An 18,447-nucleotide genomic window follows, 5' to 3' on the forward strand; every position below is an offset into this window, starting at 1 on the left:
TTCCTTTAAGACCCTCGGATGCAGGCCATCAGGCCCTGGAGTCTTGTCTGCCTTTGATCCTAATAGTTTTCTCAATACTTTTTCTACACTGACAGTGATTGTTTTAAGTTTCTACTTTTCAAAAAGTCTGCATTACCTGCTACTTTTGGAGTGTTTGTAGTAGCCTCCACCCTGAAAACTGAGACAAAATATTGATTTAGTGTCTCTTTCTGTGTTCCCCATTACCAACTGGTCTAAGAGACCAATGTTGACTTTAGCTACCCTCTTACTTTCTATATGCTTCTGAAATCTTTTGCTATCTGTTTTTGTATTTTGCGCTAGGTTTCTTTCATAATTTACTGTTGCTCTTTTTATTACTTTTTAATAACCCTTTGTTGGTATTTAAAATTTTCCCAATCTTCCAGCCTGCCCTGACCTTTAAGATATGATATGCCTTAGTTTTTATCTTTACGTTATCTTTAATCTCCTTTCTTAGCCACCCTCCTCTTAAATTTCTTTCTTCCTCCCTTAAATTTATTTATTCCTCTCTGGAATATATTTTAGTTGGGAGGAATTGAATATCTCATTAAATATCTGCCACTATTCATCAACTGTCCTAACTTTCAGTCTTTCTGCCCAGTTCACGAAGGCCAAATCGATCCTCATGCCTATTTAATTAACTTGGTTTAACACCAGAACCCCAATGTGAGACTCAAGTTTATTACTCTCAAACTGAATTTTAAATTCAAGCATGCAATGATCACTCTTTCCTAGAGGATTCTTTTTTTTTATAAATTTAGATTAGCCAATTATTTTTTCCAATTAAGGGGCAATTTAGTGTGGCCAATCCACCTACTCTGCACATTTTTGGGTTGTGGGGGCGAAACCCACGCAGACACGGGGAGAACGTGCAAACTCCACACGGACAGTGACCCAGAGCCGGGATCGAACCTGGGACCTCAGCGCCGTGAGGCGGTTGTGCTAACCACTAGGCCACCGTGCTGCCCTCTAGAGGATTCTTTACTGCAAGATCATTAATTAATCTCATCTCATTATACAATACTAGTATACCAAAACAGCCTGCTCCCTGGTTAGTTCGGAAACATATTCTTCCAGAAACAATCTCTGATACACTGATATGAATTCTCCCTCGAGGCCACACTTGCCAATTTAATTAATCCAGTCTATATGCATATTAAAATCACCCATGATTATTGACATACCTCTCTTACAAGCATATAGTATTTCCTGGTTTATACTGTGTCCTACTATGGAACTACTATTAGGGGACCTATAGATTACTCCCAACAGAGACTTCTTTCCCGTGCTATTTCTACCCAGACTGATTCCACATCTTGATCTCCAATACCAATATAATTTTTCACTACACCACTTAGCATTTCCATTACTAACAAAGGTACACAACCTCCTTTTTCTTTCTGGCTATCCTTCCAAAACACAAAGTACCCTTGGATATTCAACTCCCACACCTGGCCTTCTTGTAACCATGCCTCAGTAATCGCCACCAAATCATATCCCATTGTCTCTATTTGCGCTGTTAACGCATTCATTATATTATGAATGCTACGCTCATTCAGATACAAAGCCATTAAATTTGTCCTGTTATTATTTTCCCTACTCTTGTACGATTCCCTTTTGGAATATAACATTCACACACTCTGTCCCTTCCTTCAATTATCTGGTAACAATTAGCCTCATCATTAACCTATACTCCTACCTCCTCATTACACGTTAATTCTTTTAAATTCCATGCAACTCAACCCCCGCCCCCACCCCCCACTGCAATATTTAGTTTAAAGCCTACTTTACTTATTTAGTGTACGTGACTCACACAGATAGAATGGTCACTTGTGTGAAGAATTGTTGATACCTGACCATGAACTGAAGTCACAGCGTGCCTTCAGAAGAGGAAGGAAAACAACTGAAAAAGAACAAAGGACAGTACAGCACAGGAACAGGCCTTTTGGCCCTCCAAGCCTGTGCCAATCATGACGGCTGAACTTAAAAAATATCTTCTGCCCTTACTCAGTCCGTATGCCCCCTATTTTCTCCCTATTCATGTACCCATCCAGATGCCTCTTAAATGTTGCTAATAAAATCGAGAGTTTTGTAGTTGATGAGAAGCTTCAGAAGTTCTCTGAACAAAAGGATGGAATTCAAAGATAAATGTGCAGCTTCAGAGGTCTGTGTATTCGACGAAGCCTGCAAACCCCAGTATTTGCTTGTACACCATAATTATTCTGATGCATTTATAAGGAAGTACTTCATATTGGAAACCATTCCTTGCCACCAAAAAACAATAATGTTTTTCATTTAGTCCACTGCCTGTCAGTAAAATAATGAAGAGGCCTGTTGCTTACCCATCTTTGAGTAAAAAGCATCACGGTATCCAGTTATGGAATTCACCTCAAAATGCCTCACCTGGAACACAGGTAAGTTCATTATCTATTTTGTATTTACTGTTTGTTTTTATATATAATCTATATTGAATACATCAACAATACCTACAAGTTTTCCATCTGCCAATAATGGTGTCAAATTATGAGTCATTTGTCCAGTTACAGATTATTATATGTGCTTGAATACTGAAGATGTATGCAGCCTTCAGAGTAATGCACTAAAGCTTATGGGGAAGAAAAGAGATATCGGTGTTCTGGTGACTAGATCTGTACAGTTTCATGGTCAATGCTCTATATCAATAACTGGAGAAAATTGGGTCCCAGGATGTATTTATAGGACAATGCATAACAAGATAAAGCATACTATTTAGTCCTGGTGTGGTTAGGGTTCAGATAGAAAAAAGTGTTCAGTTTTGGCCACCTCACATGGTGGGTGACAGTCAGGCTTTGCAGAGGGAGGGTAGATTGGAAAAGGGTTGCTCCCTTTGAACATGGCTTGCTGCTAGGAGCAAAGCATCCATGATTTTACTACAGTGAGAAGGTGGTTGGATTAAGTTGCTCTTCTTCAAATATTGGCTTTATGATTTATTCCTGTTTCTAAACATTTGTGCACGCTATCGCCTTGCAAATTTGTCATGTCAAGGTTTTCTTTCAAAGTAAATAATTTTGAATGAAACATTTCAATCACCGATAAGCTCTTCAATTTGGGTTATTACAGTCTTGACCAAACTATGGACACAAGGTAAATTCCTGATTTGAGATGACAATCACTGCCTTTGAAATCAAGCCTGTAATTTACTGAGTCTGGCACCACATAGTCCTGGTAAATTTGAAGTCAATGTTGGAAGGATCCTTCCTGTTGATTCCCTTTTTTCTTTATTTTTGCTGTTATAATTTTTATCCGTGGATGCTTAATGGACATATATCTTTAAGTCGAGCAGGGGAAGTGAGGAATTCAAATGTTACAAAAGAGAACACTGTGCTAACTTTCGGACAACAGAACTCAGACTTTTCGGCACCCGAAAGATCAGTGGAGCCAGTTCAATTGGTTGGCTGGTAGCCAATGAATTTGCCAAGAGGCCATATTGTGCAAAATAACAGGCGGTGATTGGATCCTGCCTGAGTGGGATAATCTTCAGAGAGCCAGGGGAAGGACAGTGAGAGTCCTGGGTGCTCAGAGGAAAGAAGCTGCTCTTTCTTCCTCTCCCTCGTGGTTTCTCCAGAAAAGCTGCATAGCTGTACAAGTGCATCCAGCAGTGCCAGGGTACCACCCCGCCCAGAGGGTGAGCACATGGTGGCCTCCGATCCCTTGGGAGACCCCCCACTAGTGCCGTTCCATCTGGTCCACGTATGTGGAGACCAGAACTGAACGACGCTAGTCCACGGTCTCCAAGGTAAGGGAGTTAGATCCCACACCTTGGGTAGATTGTGGGAATGCATATTAGCATGAGACTAACTGTCTCACTCTTAATACAAAGATTTGCTAAAAAGTGATCCCGCCCACAATGGGCGACATTCACAGCGCGAAGTCTCACAAGATCGCATTAGATCTCACGAGGCGTGGCGAGCCAAGTCGATCCGGGAAGTGGATCACCTGGCATCTAACAGTCGCATTGTGCCATGCCATGCTGCCTTCCGGGCACAACGCAGCTGGTAAAAATCTCGCCCTTTGGGTGTTTTTCTAAGAATGGTTTATTAATTTCTCTGGTGTTGCAATTCCAGGTCAAGTGGGGCTGGAATTGACTGCGCAGTAGCCCGGGTGGTCATAACAATGTGGATCAGAGAGAAAGTATCCCAGTTGCTGGACACATACTTTGCACAAAGGTTGTAGTTGTTGGATATCAATCATGCCAGCATAGGACATTGCTGCAGGGGCTCCTCAGGGTAGTATGCTGGGCCCAGCTATCTTCAGCTGTATCATCAATGACCTTCTCATTCATCATAAGGTGAGAAGTGAGTTTATTTACTGGTGATTTCACAATGTTGAACACCATTGCAATTCCTCAGATAATGAAGCAATCTGTGCCCACATGCAGCAAGACCTGAATAACATCCAGGCTTGATCTGACATGTGACAAGTAACATTCACGCCATACAAGTGTTAACAGACTCCAAGCTGGTTGGTGAAGTCAAAAACCAAGACACCAAGCTCTTCCTTACTGAGCGAGTGATATGACTTTGTTCTGTCTCATATCCCTCCTACCACAACCATGTGTCCCTATTTAAACAAACAGTAATCAATAAATCAAACAAAAATTACTGGGTTGACAGCCTCTGGTAGGGCACTTGTCCCCAATTTATTTGTGATTAAAATACTTAATTAGAAAATACCCTTTGCCTGTGTGTCTTAACAATATAATTAGTATAATTAACATATTATTAACAAGTGCCAGATGATGACTCTCTAACAAGAGAGTGTCTAACCACTTCCCCATAACAAGCAATGGCATAAACATAACAGCCTCACAGTAGCAACATCACTGACCAAAATCGTAACTGCACCAGCCACCACAATTCTGTGGCTACTGGAGTAGGTCAGAGGCTGGACGTTTTGCTACTTGAGGGCAACGATGGATGGCTAATAAATTCTGGCCTTGCCAGCAGTGCCCACATCCCAAAACAAAAATTTAAAAGGAACCTTCCTTCATTTCGTGAAAATGCCAACCTATCCGGCACAAGTCAGAGCCACTCGATGCCCTGTGGTATCTCAGTTTTCTTCAAGGGTGTATCTAAGCAATTAGTACCATTATTCAAAGCTGAGACTGACCCTGATGTCAGCGGAGCTGTGCTTTCCAAACAGGGTCAATCGTTAGTGCAGGAACTTTTATTCCCCCTGCTCTGATCCATATTCCCAGTAAAACAAGTATGATAGGATAGTTTCTGGTTCAGTCTCTGGTTTGTGCTTTTGCTGATGCTGGACACATGATTTTGGACACTGGATGGGTAGAATTGAGTTTGGTTATGATGCTTCATGTCCAAATATCCTGGCAATGTTCTGGTATAAACAATATGTGAGAAATGACAACCTGGTGAGGTTGCTCGTAAATTCCAGCATAATTCTGTATCTTTTGGAGAGCAGAGAGAATTAGGGATAAAAGGTAAACTTAGCAAATATTGTTGCCTTGCAGAAGAGTCAAAGTCATTCTGTCTGTGCAGGCCAGAAACTATTTGCATTAATTTTAGCTGCAGCATCATTATATTTATATCTGCACTGTATGAAGACCAACAATAACATTAATTGCTCATTTCTACAAGTGAAAAAAGCTGTTAAAAGATATTTCTGAAAACTCGGATGAGTAGAATCTATATTAAAGTGACTGATTTTGCTCAATTGTATTAAACATCAAACCTACACATCTACATATTACTACACAGTTTTAGCTACTTACGTACTTGAAAATGCAATAAGAAAAATTGAATTTCCCGTCTGAACCAGTCATTTATAGCTTATTAGCATATGTTAGTGTTCACAGACTCTAAAAGGCTTTAGGTTGTTTTACCAGCACGAAATTACATCATTTGGCAGCAATAGAAAACAAGTCATATTTTTGCCTCCAAGCTATTAGTTTATTTCATAACACACATCTGAAACAAGATTGGAGTGAAAATGTAATCATGCTACCTTATTGTACTGTAAATACAGGTCTGTGCAGTCATGTATGGCACAATTTGATTCCTTATATATTCACCAAAGGTTGGGTGTGATAGATTAGTGCATTAGAAAAGAAGGACTGTAATTCCATGTTTATTCTGGTGTTATTTGAAGGTGTTTATGTTTATGGGTGTATGGAGGGAGATGATTTCTATTTCTGTTTGGTGGTAAATATCTTCCTTCCTCTGTCTTCAAATTAATTCCTTTGCTGACCTCAGTGTATGCACCTCCTCACCCAGAGAGAGTACAGCACACATTTGCAGACCTCTGCCAAAACTGCTCTTAGCCAGGTGAGGCGAAAGGGAAAATGCTGGAAAATCTCAGCAAGTCTGGCAGCATCTGGCAAGTGTGGTGAGGACTGTGTCTTATTCTACAAAGGGACAAAGTGTGTGTGAAGATACTCAAAAACCCTTCCCTCTTAGCCTCTGCTCAATACATTCAATGGATTGGGTCATTGGCAGCATGGGTTGGTACCTGGGACTTCGATGTTGTGGCCATTTCAGAGACATGGATAGAGCAGGGACAGGAATGGTTGTTGCAGGTTCCGGGGTTTAGGTGTTTTAGTAAGCTCAGAGAAGGGGGCAAAAGAGGGGGAGGTGTGGCGCTGCTAGTCAAGGACAGTATTACGGTGGCGGAAAGGATGCTAGATGGGGACTCTTCTTCTGAGGTAGTATGGGCTGAGGTTAGAAACAGGAAAGGAGAGGTCACCCTGTTGGGAGTTTTCTATAGGCCACCTAATAGTTCTAGGGATGTAGAGGAAAGGATGGCGAAGATGATTCTGGAAAAGAGCGAAAGTAACAGGGTAGTTGTTATGGGAGACTTTAACTTTCCAAATATTGACTGGAAAAGATATAGTTCGAGTACATTAGATGGGTCATTCTTTGTACAATGTGTGCAGGAGGGTTTCCTGACACAATATGTTGACAGGCCAACAAGAGGCGAGGCCACATTGGATTTGGTTTTGGGTAATGAACCAGGCCAGGTGTTAGATCTGGAGGTAGGTGAGCACTTTGGAAACAGTGACCACAATTCGGTGACCTTTACGTTAGTGATGGAAAAGGATAAGTATACCCCGCAGGGCAAGAGTTATAGCTGGGGGAAGGGCAATTATGATGCCATTAGACATGACTTAGGATGTGTTGGTTGGAGAAGTAGGCTGCAAGGGTTGGGCACACTGGATATGTGGAGCTTATTCAAGGAACAGCTATTGCATGTTCTTGATAAGTACGTACCAGTCAGGCAGGGAGGAAGGGGTCGAGCGAGGGAACCGTGGTTTACCAAAGAAGTGGAATCTCTTGTTAAGAGGAAGAAGGAGGCCTATGTGAAGATGAGGCATGAAGTTTCAGTTGGGGCGTTTGATAGTTACAAGGAAGTGAGGAAGGATCTAAAGAGAGAGCTGAGACGAGCAAGGAGGGGACATAGAACATAGAACAGTACAGCACAGAACAGGCCCTTCGGCCCTCGATGTTGTGCCGAGCAATGATCACGCTACTTAACCCATGTAACCGGTATACCCGTAACCCAACAATCCCCCCATTAACCTTACACTACGGGCAATTTAGCATGGCCAATCCACCTAACCCACACATCTTTGGACTGTGGGAGGAAACCGGAGCACCCGGAGGAAACCCACGCGCACACGGGGAGGACGTGCAGACTCCGCACAGACAGTGACCCAGCCGGGAATCGAACCTGGGACCCTGGAGCTGTGAAGCATTGATGCTAACCACCATGCTACCGTGAGGCCCATGAGAAGTCTTTGGCAGGTAGGATCAAGGAAAACCCAAAAGCTTTCTATAGGTATGTCAGGAATAAAAGAATGACTAGGGTAAGAGTAGGGCCAGTCAAGGACAGTGGTGGGAAGTTGTGTGTGGAGGCTGAGGAGATAAGCGAGATACTAAATGAATACTTTTCGTCAGTATTCACTCAGGAAAAAGATAATATTGTGGAGGAGAATGCTGAGACCCAGGCTATTAGAATAGATGGCATTGAGGTGCGTAGGGAAGAAGTGTTGGCAATTCTGGACAAGGTGAAAATAGATAAGTCCCCGGGGCCGGATGGGATTTATCCTAGGATTCTCTGGGAAACCAGGGAAGAGATTGCTGAGCCTTTGGCTTTGATTTTTAGGTCATCATTGGCTACAGGAATAGTGCCAGAGGACTGGAGGATAGCAAATGTGGTCCCTTTGTTCAAGAAGGGGAGTAGAGATAACCTCGGTAACTATAGGCCGGTGAGCCTAACGTCTGTGGTGGGTAAGGTCTTGGAGAGGATTATAAAAGATACGATTTATAATCATCTAGATAGGAATAATATGATTAGGGATAGTCAGCATGGTTTTGTGAAGGGTAGGTCATGCCTCACAAACCTTATCGAGTTCTTTGAGAAGGTGACTGAACAGGTAGACGAGGGTAGAGCAGTTGATGTGGTGTATATGGATTTCAGTAAAGCGTTTGATAAGGTTCCCCACGGTCGGCTATTGCAGAAAATACGGAGGCTGGGGATTGAGGGTGATTTAGAGATGTGGATCAGAAATTGACTAGTTGAAAGAAGACAGAGGGTGGTAGTTGATGGGAAATGTTCAGAATGGAGTTCAGTTACGAGTGGCGTACCACAAGGATCTGTTCTGGGGCCGTTGCTGTTTGTCATTTTTATAAATGACCTAGAGGAAGGCGCAGAAGGATGGGTGAGTAAATTTGCAGACGACACTAAAGTCGGTGGAGTTGTAGACAGTGCGGAAGGATGTTGCAGGTTACAGAGGGACATAGATAAGCTGCAGAGCTGGGCTGAGAGGTGGCAAATGGAGTTTAATGTGGAGAAGTGTGAGGTGATTCACTTTGGAAAGAATAACAGGAATGCGGAATATTTGGCTAATGGTAAAACTCTTGGTAGTGTGGATGAGCAGAGGGATCTCGGTGTCCATGTACATAGATCCCTGAAAGTTGCCACCCAGGTTGATAGGGTTGTGAAGAAGGCCTATGGTGCGTTGGCCTTTATTGGTAGAGGGATTGAGTTCCGGAGCCATGAGGTCATGTTGCAGTTGTACAAAACTCTAGTACGGCCGCATTTGGAGTATTGCGTATAGTTCTGGTCGCCTCATTATAGGAAGGACGTGGAAGCCTTGGAACGGGTGCAGAGGAGATTTACCAGGATGTTGCCTGGTATGGAGGGAAAATCTTATGAGGAAAGGCTGATGGACTTGAGGTTGTTTTCGTTAGAGAGAAGAAGGTTAAGAGGTGACTTAATAGAGGCATACAAAATGATCAGAGGGTTAGATAGGGTGGACAGCGAGAGCCTTCTCCCGTGGATGGAGGTGGCTAGCACGAGGGGACATAGCCTTAAATTGAGGGGTAATAGATATAGGACAGAGGTCAGAGGTGGGTTTTTTACGCAAAGAGTGGTGAGGCCGTGGAATGCCCTACCTGCAACAGTAGTGAACTCGCCAACATTGAGGGCATTAAAAAATTTATTGGATAAGTATATGGATGATAAGGGCATAGTGTAGGTTAGATGGCCTTTAGTTTTTTTGCATGTTTGTGCAACATCGAGGGCCGAAGGGCCTGTACTGCGCTGTATCGTTCTATGTTCTATGTTCTAACAGCGATTCACATTTATAAAATATCTTTCAAATCATGAACATCTCGAGGAGTTTTGTAAATGGGGGGGCGGGTGGGGGGGTTGGAAGGGGGTGAGGGTTGGGGGGGGGGAGTTGGCGAACACCAAGCAGAAATAGATGAAACATTTAAGATAGTGAATAAAAGCGTGTAGGTTTCAAGAAGGCTTTTGATCATGGACCATAAGACATAGGAGCAGAATTAGGCCACTTGGCTCATCGAGTCTGCTCCGCCATTCAATCATGGCTGATATTTTTCGCATCCCCATTTTCCTGCCTTCTCTCCATAACCCCTGATCCCCTTATTAATCAAGAACCTATCTATTTGTGTCTTAAAGACACTCAGTGATTTGGCCTTCACAGCCTTCTGCGGCAGAGAGTTCCACAGATTCACCACCCTCTGGCTGAAGAAATTCCTCCTCATCTCTGTCCCTTAAGTTTCAAGTTGTGTCAGCAGGATGCTGGCACACCAGCTCCGAAAGGGGGACGCGGCCAGGGAGATTGGGGGAGTGACGGATAAGGCTGGGAAGATGGTGCGGAGGGGAGTAGATGTTAACGGGGTCTTCAGAGACTTCTATGGGGAACTGTACCGGTCGGAACCCCCGGTGGAGGGGGGTGGAATGGGGCGATTCTTGGACAAGCTGCGATTCCCGAGGGTGGAGGAGGAGCAGTTGGAGGGACTGGGGACGCCGATCGAGCTGCAGGAGGTGGTCAAAGGGATAGGGAGCATGCAGTCGGGGAAGGCGTCGGAGCCGGACGGGTTTCCGGCGGAATTTTATAAAAGGTATTTGGACCTGTTGGGCCCCCTGTTGGTCCGGACCTTTAACGAGGCAAGGGAGGGGGGGGGGGGGGGCTTTGCCCCCAACTATGTCACGTGCGCTGATTTCCTTGATCCTGAAGCGGGACAAGGACCCTCTGCAGTGCGGGTAATATAGGCCGATTTCGCTGCTAAACGCCGACGCTAAGCTGCTGGCAAGGATCCTGGCCACCAGAATAGAGGATTGCGTGCCTGGGGTCATTCATGAGGACCAGACGGGGTTTGTGAAGGGACGGCAGTTGAATACGAACGTGCGAAGGCTCCTCAATGTCATTATGATGCCGGCCATGGAAGGGGAGGCGGAGATAGTGGTGGCATTGGATGCGGAGAAGGCCTTTGATAGGGTTGAGTGGGAGTATTTGTGGGAGGTGTTGGAGAGGTTTGGGTTTGGGGAGGGGTTTATCCGGTGGGTGAGGCTGCTCTACGAGGCCTCGATGGCGAGTGTAGCCACAAATAGGAGATCGGAGTACTTTCGGCTGTACCGGGGGACGAGACAGGGGTGGGAGGGAGAACTGTACAGGTACATGGGTTTGTGGGATGTGGCGGGTGTTATCTCCTTCCCTTTTGTTGCTGGGTGTTCTTTTGTTTTTTTCTTTTGTTTGTAGTTGCTTTTGAAGTTGGGTGGGTATTGTTCTTGGGGTGTTACTGCGGTTGTTTTGTTAATAGAGTTGAGATGTTTATATTTTGTAAAAATTTCAATAGAAATTATTTTTTAAAAAAATTTTTAAAGTTTGAAGTTGTGTCCTCTGCTTCTAGTTTTTCCCACAAGTGGAAACATCCTTTCCACATCCACTCTATCCAGGCCTTGCAGTATCCTGTACGTTACAATAGGATCCCCCCCTCATCCTTCTAAACTCCAACGAGTACAGACCCAGAGTCCTCAACCGTTCCTAATACGACAAGCTCTTCATTCCAGGGATCATTCTTGTGAACCTCCTCTGGACCCTTTCCAAGGCCAGCACATCCTTCCTTAGATTCGGGACCCAAAACTGCTCACAATGGAGACAGAAAGAGATAGCACCATGAAGAGGTTTTTTTTAAATTTAGAGTATCCAATTTTTTTTTCCAATTAAGGGGCAATGTAGTGTGGCCAATCCACCTACCCTGCACATCTTTATTGAGTTACGGGGATGAGACCCACGCAGATACCAGGAGAATGTGTAAACTCCACATGGACAGTGGCCTGGGGCCAAACCCAGGTCCTCAATGCTGTGATGCAGCAGTGCTAACCCCTGCACCACTGTGCCACCCTGCGATGAAGAGGTTTTTAGCAAGAGAAGTCTAGAATGTGTGGGATGTGGTGGCTGAGGTTCTTCAATCAATAATGAATGATAGACTAGGATATCGGAACTGATGTCTCTCTAGTTTTGTGCTAACATGCTGCTTGACTAACTAACCCAAGTCAGGTGAATTGAATTTTCTCCCTTCTTTAAGCTGCACAGCACCTTTTGTTTCTCAGGTAACTACTCCCCAGAAATTGCATATATTGCACATTTCTGTATAACAGTCTGGCATAAATGTAAAGAGTCAAATAATCACTTCGTAAGTCGTCCGTACAAGCCAGATTACCCTATCTGCACTTAGTGGCTTTTTCCTTGACTTCAGACAACTTCAGGCTGAGGGAACCTAGTACCTCACCTGAGGTAGGCTGATGACAAATTGAGGAAAGATAGGTATTGGACACAGTCCATAGAAGAGCTACAAGACTAGTTGGACATGTTGGAGGCTCAATATATGAAGAAAATCTGGAGAAATTTGGGTGTTTGGGCCATGATGGGGAGATCACTAATTGTAAAATAGTAAACAGCATGGAAAGTTAAATCTGGAAGAAAATGTTAATTATATTGCAAGAGTACAAGGACCACAGATCAAGTTAGTAGAATATAAAATTTGGACTGATTTGAGGAGATTCTTCAGTTGCAACAAGGAATGCTACATGGAATGGACTATTGACAGAGAATTAAAGGTAAAATCCCTGGAATCATCTAAGAATCAATGGGGATGCTTCAATGGGGAACTTTTGGGATGGATGAGCTAAAATGGGCCGAGTATTTCTGGATAGTCCTGTGCACATCGTAATGACTAATTTAAGCGCAGCAGATTATCTGCCCATAGCAGGGAATGGAACAAAGATACCTCTGTCATGGACAGGGTAACCTGACCTGTCCAGGATGTCATTACTTAATACATCATATTTGTGCCAGCCAAAAGAAATAAGAGCTGGTATCAGAGCAACCAAAAGGATGTTTGGGGAAGGTGGAAGTGACAACTTGATGTAAGGATACCAAGATTTTTTTTAGCTGTGTTGGGAGTCAGCTCGGAACTGAAAGGTCAATGACGAATTTTGCAGGACAGATTCAGGTGGATCTTTGAAGAAGAACAGGTGAATTCTCCTGCTGTCCTGGCCAATACTTACCCTCAACCAACATCTGAAATGTATGAATTGGTTCTTTACTTCATTGCCGTTCATAGGAGCTTTCTGAGCACAAATCAGCTACTATTGTTCAAACATTGCAACAGCCAATGCACCATAAAAAGTCATTTATTGCATGTAAAGCGATTTAAGTCCACCTGAGATCTGACAATATAAATGCAAGTCATACTTTTAAATTACCACTTTGCATCGGTCTTCACGACTGAAGACCATGCTTACTTTCCAGTATTATATCCTACAGTTGGCACTAATGTTCAGCGTGTCAATGTGAATGCGGATATAGTTCCAGCTAAAGTAAGGGGTCTTAAAATGGTATGGGTTGCTGGTGCTGACAGCATTCAGTCGGGTGTTCAGAAAGGTGGAAACTGAGCTCAGCAAGCCTCTTTATTAAACATTTAACAGCTCACTAGTGCCTGGAATTGTTTTCATGGACTGGCAGATGACCCATGTGGTGCCAGTATTGAAAAGGGGCAAAAGTCAGAACCAAAGAATTGCAGGCCCATTACCTTGACCTACCAATAGGCAGGTTGCTGGAAGGGATCATTAAATATACACGGTATGACCGCCTTGACAGTGAAGAGGCTACTCGAGACTCTCCACGTGGATTCTGGAAAATATGTTCGATGTCAACAACCTCGTTGAATTTTTGGAAGAATTTTATGAATGTATTTAACCTATCTGATATTGTATAACCTTGATATTCAAATCCTGTGGAAATAGCAGGCACATTTGGAGTTGCATTAGAAATTGGTTGCATTCTGGTAATTAAAAAGTTGTTATTAATAGCAGTAGTTCTGTCTGGGGAGCAGTGACTGGTGGAGTCCCACAGGGATTGGCGTTTGAGCTGTTACTGTTTACGTTCTTTATCAATGATTTGCATAATGTCATTGCGTGCACTGTCTTCAGGTCTTTAGTTCATGTAAAAATGCATATGGGTGTTAGAAATTTAGATGAGAAAAATAGATTACAGCAGGTCTGAATGCAAGTGGGGAATGGGATGGCAGCTGGCGAATGTTATTTAATACAGCGTATTTACAGGGATAGGACTAGTGCCAAACATGCATATACATCCTGAGAGTTACAAACTTAAGGCTGTTGAATGAGGTGAGTGATATAGGTATGCATGAAGACTTGAAGGATCCTAGCCAGCTCTGCAAGGGTAATGCAAAAGCAAATAGAGTGTTGGATTGTATTGCCGGATAATTGAATACAGAACGAGAAGTATCAGGCGGAAGTTCATTTGCATAAACTGCAACGTGCCTGTCGTAATCTCAGGACGTCTTAGTGTGTTTTACAGCCAATGGAGTACTTCTGAAGTCTAGTCACTGGTGTAATATGGAAAAGACTAAAGTGTGGGAGCTGGGACTTTCCATAGTCTGAGTATTCGGGGTAGACCATTTAGGACAGAGATGAGGAGATATTTCTTCACCCAAAGAGTGGTGCGCCTGTGTAATTCATTACCACAGGAAGTAGTTGAGGCTGAGACATTGAATACATTCAAGAGGCGGCTAGCTATGGCACTTGAGACGAGTGGGATCAAGGGTTATGGGGAGAAAGCAGGATTAGGCTATTGAGTTGGATGATCAGCCATGATCGTGATGACTGGTAGAGCAGGCTTGAAGGGCCGAATGGCCTCCCCGTCTTCCTATCTTCTATGTTTCTATGTTTTCATGGTAGAGAAGTGTAGACTTAAATGAGTGTTTCAAATAATGAAAGGATTAGATCTGTTCCACGTGGATAGGTTATAGGGCAGATCGGTTGCAAATTTCAGAACTGAGATTTTTGCGATGCATAGTATTAAGAATTACAGAACCATGGTGGTCAGATAGCGTTATGATGCAGATTAACTATGATCCGAATGAGGGGCCAATTGGCCAAACCCTGTCCCTATATTCCTATTTGGGTTAGAAAGGTTCAGGGTACCAGACAAATGCGTATAAATGTAGATCTACGTTAGATGTCAGAAATGTTTCTTTACACAGAGAGAGTCTTCAACCTGTATTTAAAAAAAGGTTTCACAGAATCACAGAGTTGTTACAGCGCAGATGTGAAACATTTGGCCTATTGTGTCTGCACCAGCTCTCCAAACAAGTATTATGATTTAGTGCTATTCCCCTGCCTTTTCCCCATAGCCCTGTACATTGTTTCTATTTAAATAATCATCTAATGCCCTCTTAAATACCTTGATTAAATCTACCTACATCACACTTTCAGGTAATGCCTTCCAGAACCGAACCACTCGTGTGAAAAACAGCATTGTGTAAATCACTTTAAATTTGTGCCCTCTCATTCGTGATCCCTTTATGAGTAGGAACAGTTTCTCCCGATCTGCTCTGTCCTGCCCCTTCATGATTTTGAACATTTCTATCAAATCTCCTCTTCTTCTCCTCTCCAAGGAGAACAATCCGAACCTAGAATCATAGACTAGAATCATAGAAACGTTACAGCACAGAAGAAGGCCATTCGGCCTATCTTGTCCATGCTAGCCCAAATACACCCATGTGCCCTTTCTAATTCCACTTTCCTGCATCCAGTCCATAGCCCTGTAGCTTACAGCATCTAAGATGCAGATCCAGGTACTTTTAAAAATAGTTTAGGGTCTCTGCCTCCACCACCAACTCAGGCAGCGAATTCCAGATTCCCACTACCCTCTGCCCAAAAAGGTTCTTCCTCATGTTCCCTCTACCACCTTCTATCATATCTTTAATCTATGTCCCATGGTTCTAGAATCCTCCACCAAGGGAAACATTTTATCCTGCCCACTCTATCTCTTTTCCTCATTTTGTACAGTTCAATTAAGTCACCCCTCAGCCTTCTTTGTTTCAAGGAAAATAAACCCAACCTATCCAATCTCTCCTTATAGCTACTGGCAACGTTTCTATCCCTGGCAACGTTCTTGTAAACCTCTTCTGCATTCTTTCCAGAGCAATAACATCCTTCCTGTAATGTGGTGACCAGAATTGCCCACAATATTCCAGTTGTGCCCTGAAGTAAAAAGCTCAGCACTATTCTTAGAATTCCCCCTATACCAAAAAGGGTCAATAAGACATTCTAAATGGTGAACAGGGATTCTCACTCCCTGACTCCTATGCAGACTTAAGTGGGTGCTATTTGGGTAAATCTATATTTTCAAGTTATCCCCCGGTATAACCCATATCTTCATAGAAGATTTGAACTACTTACCATCTAGTAGCATCGATCCTGGGTCCCGCATTGCATAGTAAGCAACGTAGAATTTGTAATAACCACTGTTTCAGGTTAAAACTTTAAGTTATTTTATTTTTCTTTTTTCTTTCAAAAGATAAAATCACTGTCTTTACAGAAAAGTAAAAAGATCTTGCTTCTGGATTCTCCTGATTGGTTGAAAAGACCTTCAGGCCTACCTTGACAATCTCTCTTCTTTATCTTTTGGTTTTCTCCTGTTGGATTCGCTTTTCTGCTCGGTTTCTGTTTTCTATCCTTCCCATGACCGAGGCAGCTATGAGAGCTGACTCTGCTGGCTGTTACCGACTTAGGGTTCATATTTCCCTTCTAGCCGTTATTAAGTTTATCTGACGTTATCGTAAAGTAACTTTGTTTTGCTCTTGATTGTTCAAGGTACCTTTAATCTTAATTACTTCTAACACGACTATGTATTAATGTTGAGCATGACTTTAGCTCTTCGAACTCTGATTACATTTTTTTCCTTTGTAATGTTCAAAAGTGCTTTGATCCTAGAGGGGTTCTGGTTCCTGTCACTTCTAAAGTTGTTTTATTACCAAATAGTGCCCTGAGCTTGTCAGAACTCTGGCCTTGATTTGGGGTTAACCTGTGCTCTCGTGGACACGTCGTCTCCGGCTTCCCATATTCACCTGGTATCAGCAGAATTTCACACCTATAAATTTGTCACCCAATTCAACTGAAGATCCTGGCAATTCTTTTTTAGCTGCTTACTAAAATAATTAACTTCAAAGGAGGAGCGAAATATTGTTTCTCTCCATGTAACTAAAAGTTCAATCTGCTTTGACTTGAAAGACAGACATCAGTTTTACAGCTTGAGCAATCACAAGATGTTTTCTTAACACCTGTTTGATAAAGGCTATCTGCATTTCAAAACCTTCTTTTTCACCTGCTGTTATCCCTTCGTGGGATTTTTCCCTACATTTACTCATGTACTCTCAGGTCAGATTTTGCCAGACTTCCATGTTTGAAATGACATATTTTCCCATTTTTACTTTACAGGCCTCGCCAGTGTTTTATACAATTCCAACATTATATCCTTACTTTTATAATCTATACCTCTGCCAAAGCAAGAAAGCATTCCATTAACTTTCTTTACGACCTTGTCTACTTGAACTGCTGCCTTGTACACCAAGATCTTTCACTTCATCTACCCCGCTTAGTATATTCCCATTTATTGTGTACTCCCTATTACTGTTTGATCTCCTTAAATGTAAGACCTCACACTTCTCTGCTGAATTCCATCTGTCACTTTATTGCCCACCCCACCAATCCATCTATATTATTTTTGGAGATTATAGCTATCCTCAACACTGTCCATTACTTGGCCAATCTTTGTGTCATCTGCAAATTTCCCAATCACGCTCCCCACGTTCATGTCCAAATCATTAATATATAACACAAACAGTAAGGATCCCAACACCGAGCCCTGTTGAACACCACTTGAAACAACTTTCCAACTGCAGGGGCAGCTATCAACCATTACCCTTTGTTTCCTGTTACGAAGCTAACTTTTGAATCCAGATTGCCACATTGCCCTGTATTCCATGGGCTTTTACTTTTTTGACCAATCGGCCTTTTAGGATCTTGTCAAAAGTCTTGCTAAAATCCATGTACACCACATCCACTGCACTACTTTCATCAAGCTTTCTTGGCTCTTCTTCAAAGAATTCAATCAAGTTTGTGAGGCAAGACCTTCCTTTAACTAATCCATGCTGACTATCCCTGACTAGCCCATGACTTTCTGTGTGACAGTTAATACTCTTTCAGGATTGATTCTACTAATTTGCCTACCACTGACTTAAGACTAACTGGCCTATAATTGTTTGCATTTCCATTGATCCCTTTTTAAACAATCGAACCACGTTTGCATTTCTTCAATCCCCTGGTACCTCCCCTGTATCTAGTGAGGATTGCAGAATCATTCTCAGAGCATCTGCTATTTTCTCCCTGACCTCCTTCTGTAGCCTCGGAAACAATGGCAACTTATCAACTTTCAAGGATTCCAATCCTTTGACTACTTCCTCTCTCTTTATAATTATCCCATCCTATATCTCACAGTGTTCCTCCTGAATACCCTATCTGCATCAACCATTTCCTTTGTAAACACGGAGACAAAATATTCATTTAAAACCTGTCCCACAGCCTCTGCATCTACAGACATGTTCACTTCTTCATCTCTGACAGGTCCCACTTTTCCCTTAACTAACCTTTGACCATTAGTATATTGGTAAAACATCTTTGGGTTTTCATTTAACGTTACTCGCTAATCTTTTTTCATGCCCTCGCTTTGATTTCCTTATTTCCTTTTTGACT

The 18,447-nt window shown here is 42.7% G+C and overlaps 1 protein-coding gene across 5 annotated transcripts in view; it reads left to right on the forward strand.

The window, feature by feature from the left end:
* The window catches only part of iqch (IQ motif containing H), a 250,122-nt gene that overhangs the window by 32,876 nt on the left and 198,799 nt on the right, over positions 1–18,447 (forward strand). For 4 of the 5 annotated variants that reach the window (XM_038813308.1, XM_038813305.1, XM_038813307.1 and 1 more), the window contains exon 4: positions 2,318–2,432. The exons of the other annotated variant lie outside the window; for it this stretch is intronic. In XM_038813308.1, the coding sequence (XP_038669236.1) occupies positions 2,318–2,432 (115 nt within the window). The remainder of the gene's footprint in view (positions 1–2,317; positions 2,433–18,447) is intronic. 5 annotated transcript variants of the gene reach the window in all.

This window comes from Scyliorhinus canicula, chromosome 12 (genome assembly GCF_902713615.1).
Source record: "Scyliorhinus canicula chromosome 12, sScyCan1.1, whole genome shotgun sequence".
Classification (NCBI taxonomy): Eukaryota; Metazoa; Chordata; class Chondrichthyes; order Carcharhiniformes; family Scyliorhinidae; genus Scyliorhinus; species Scyliorhinus canicula.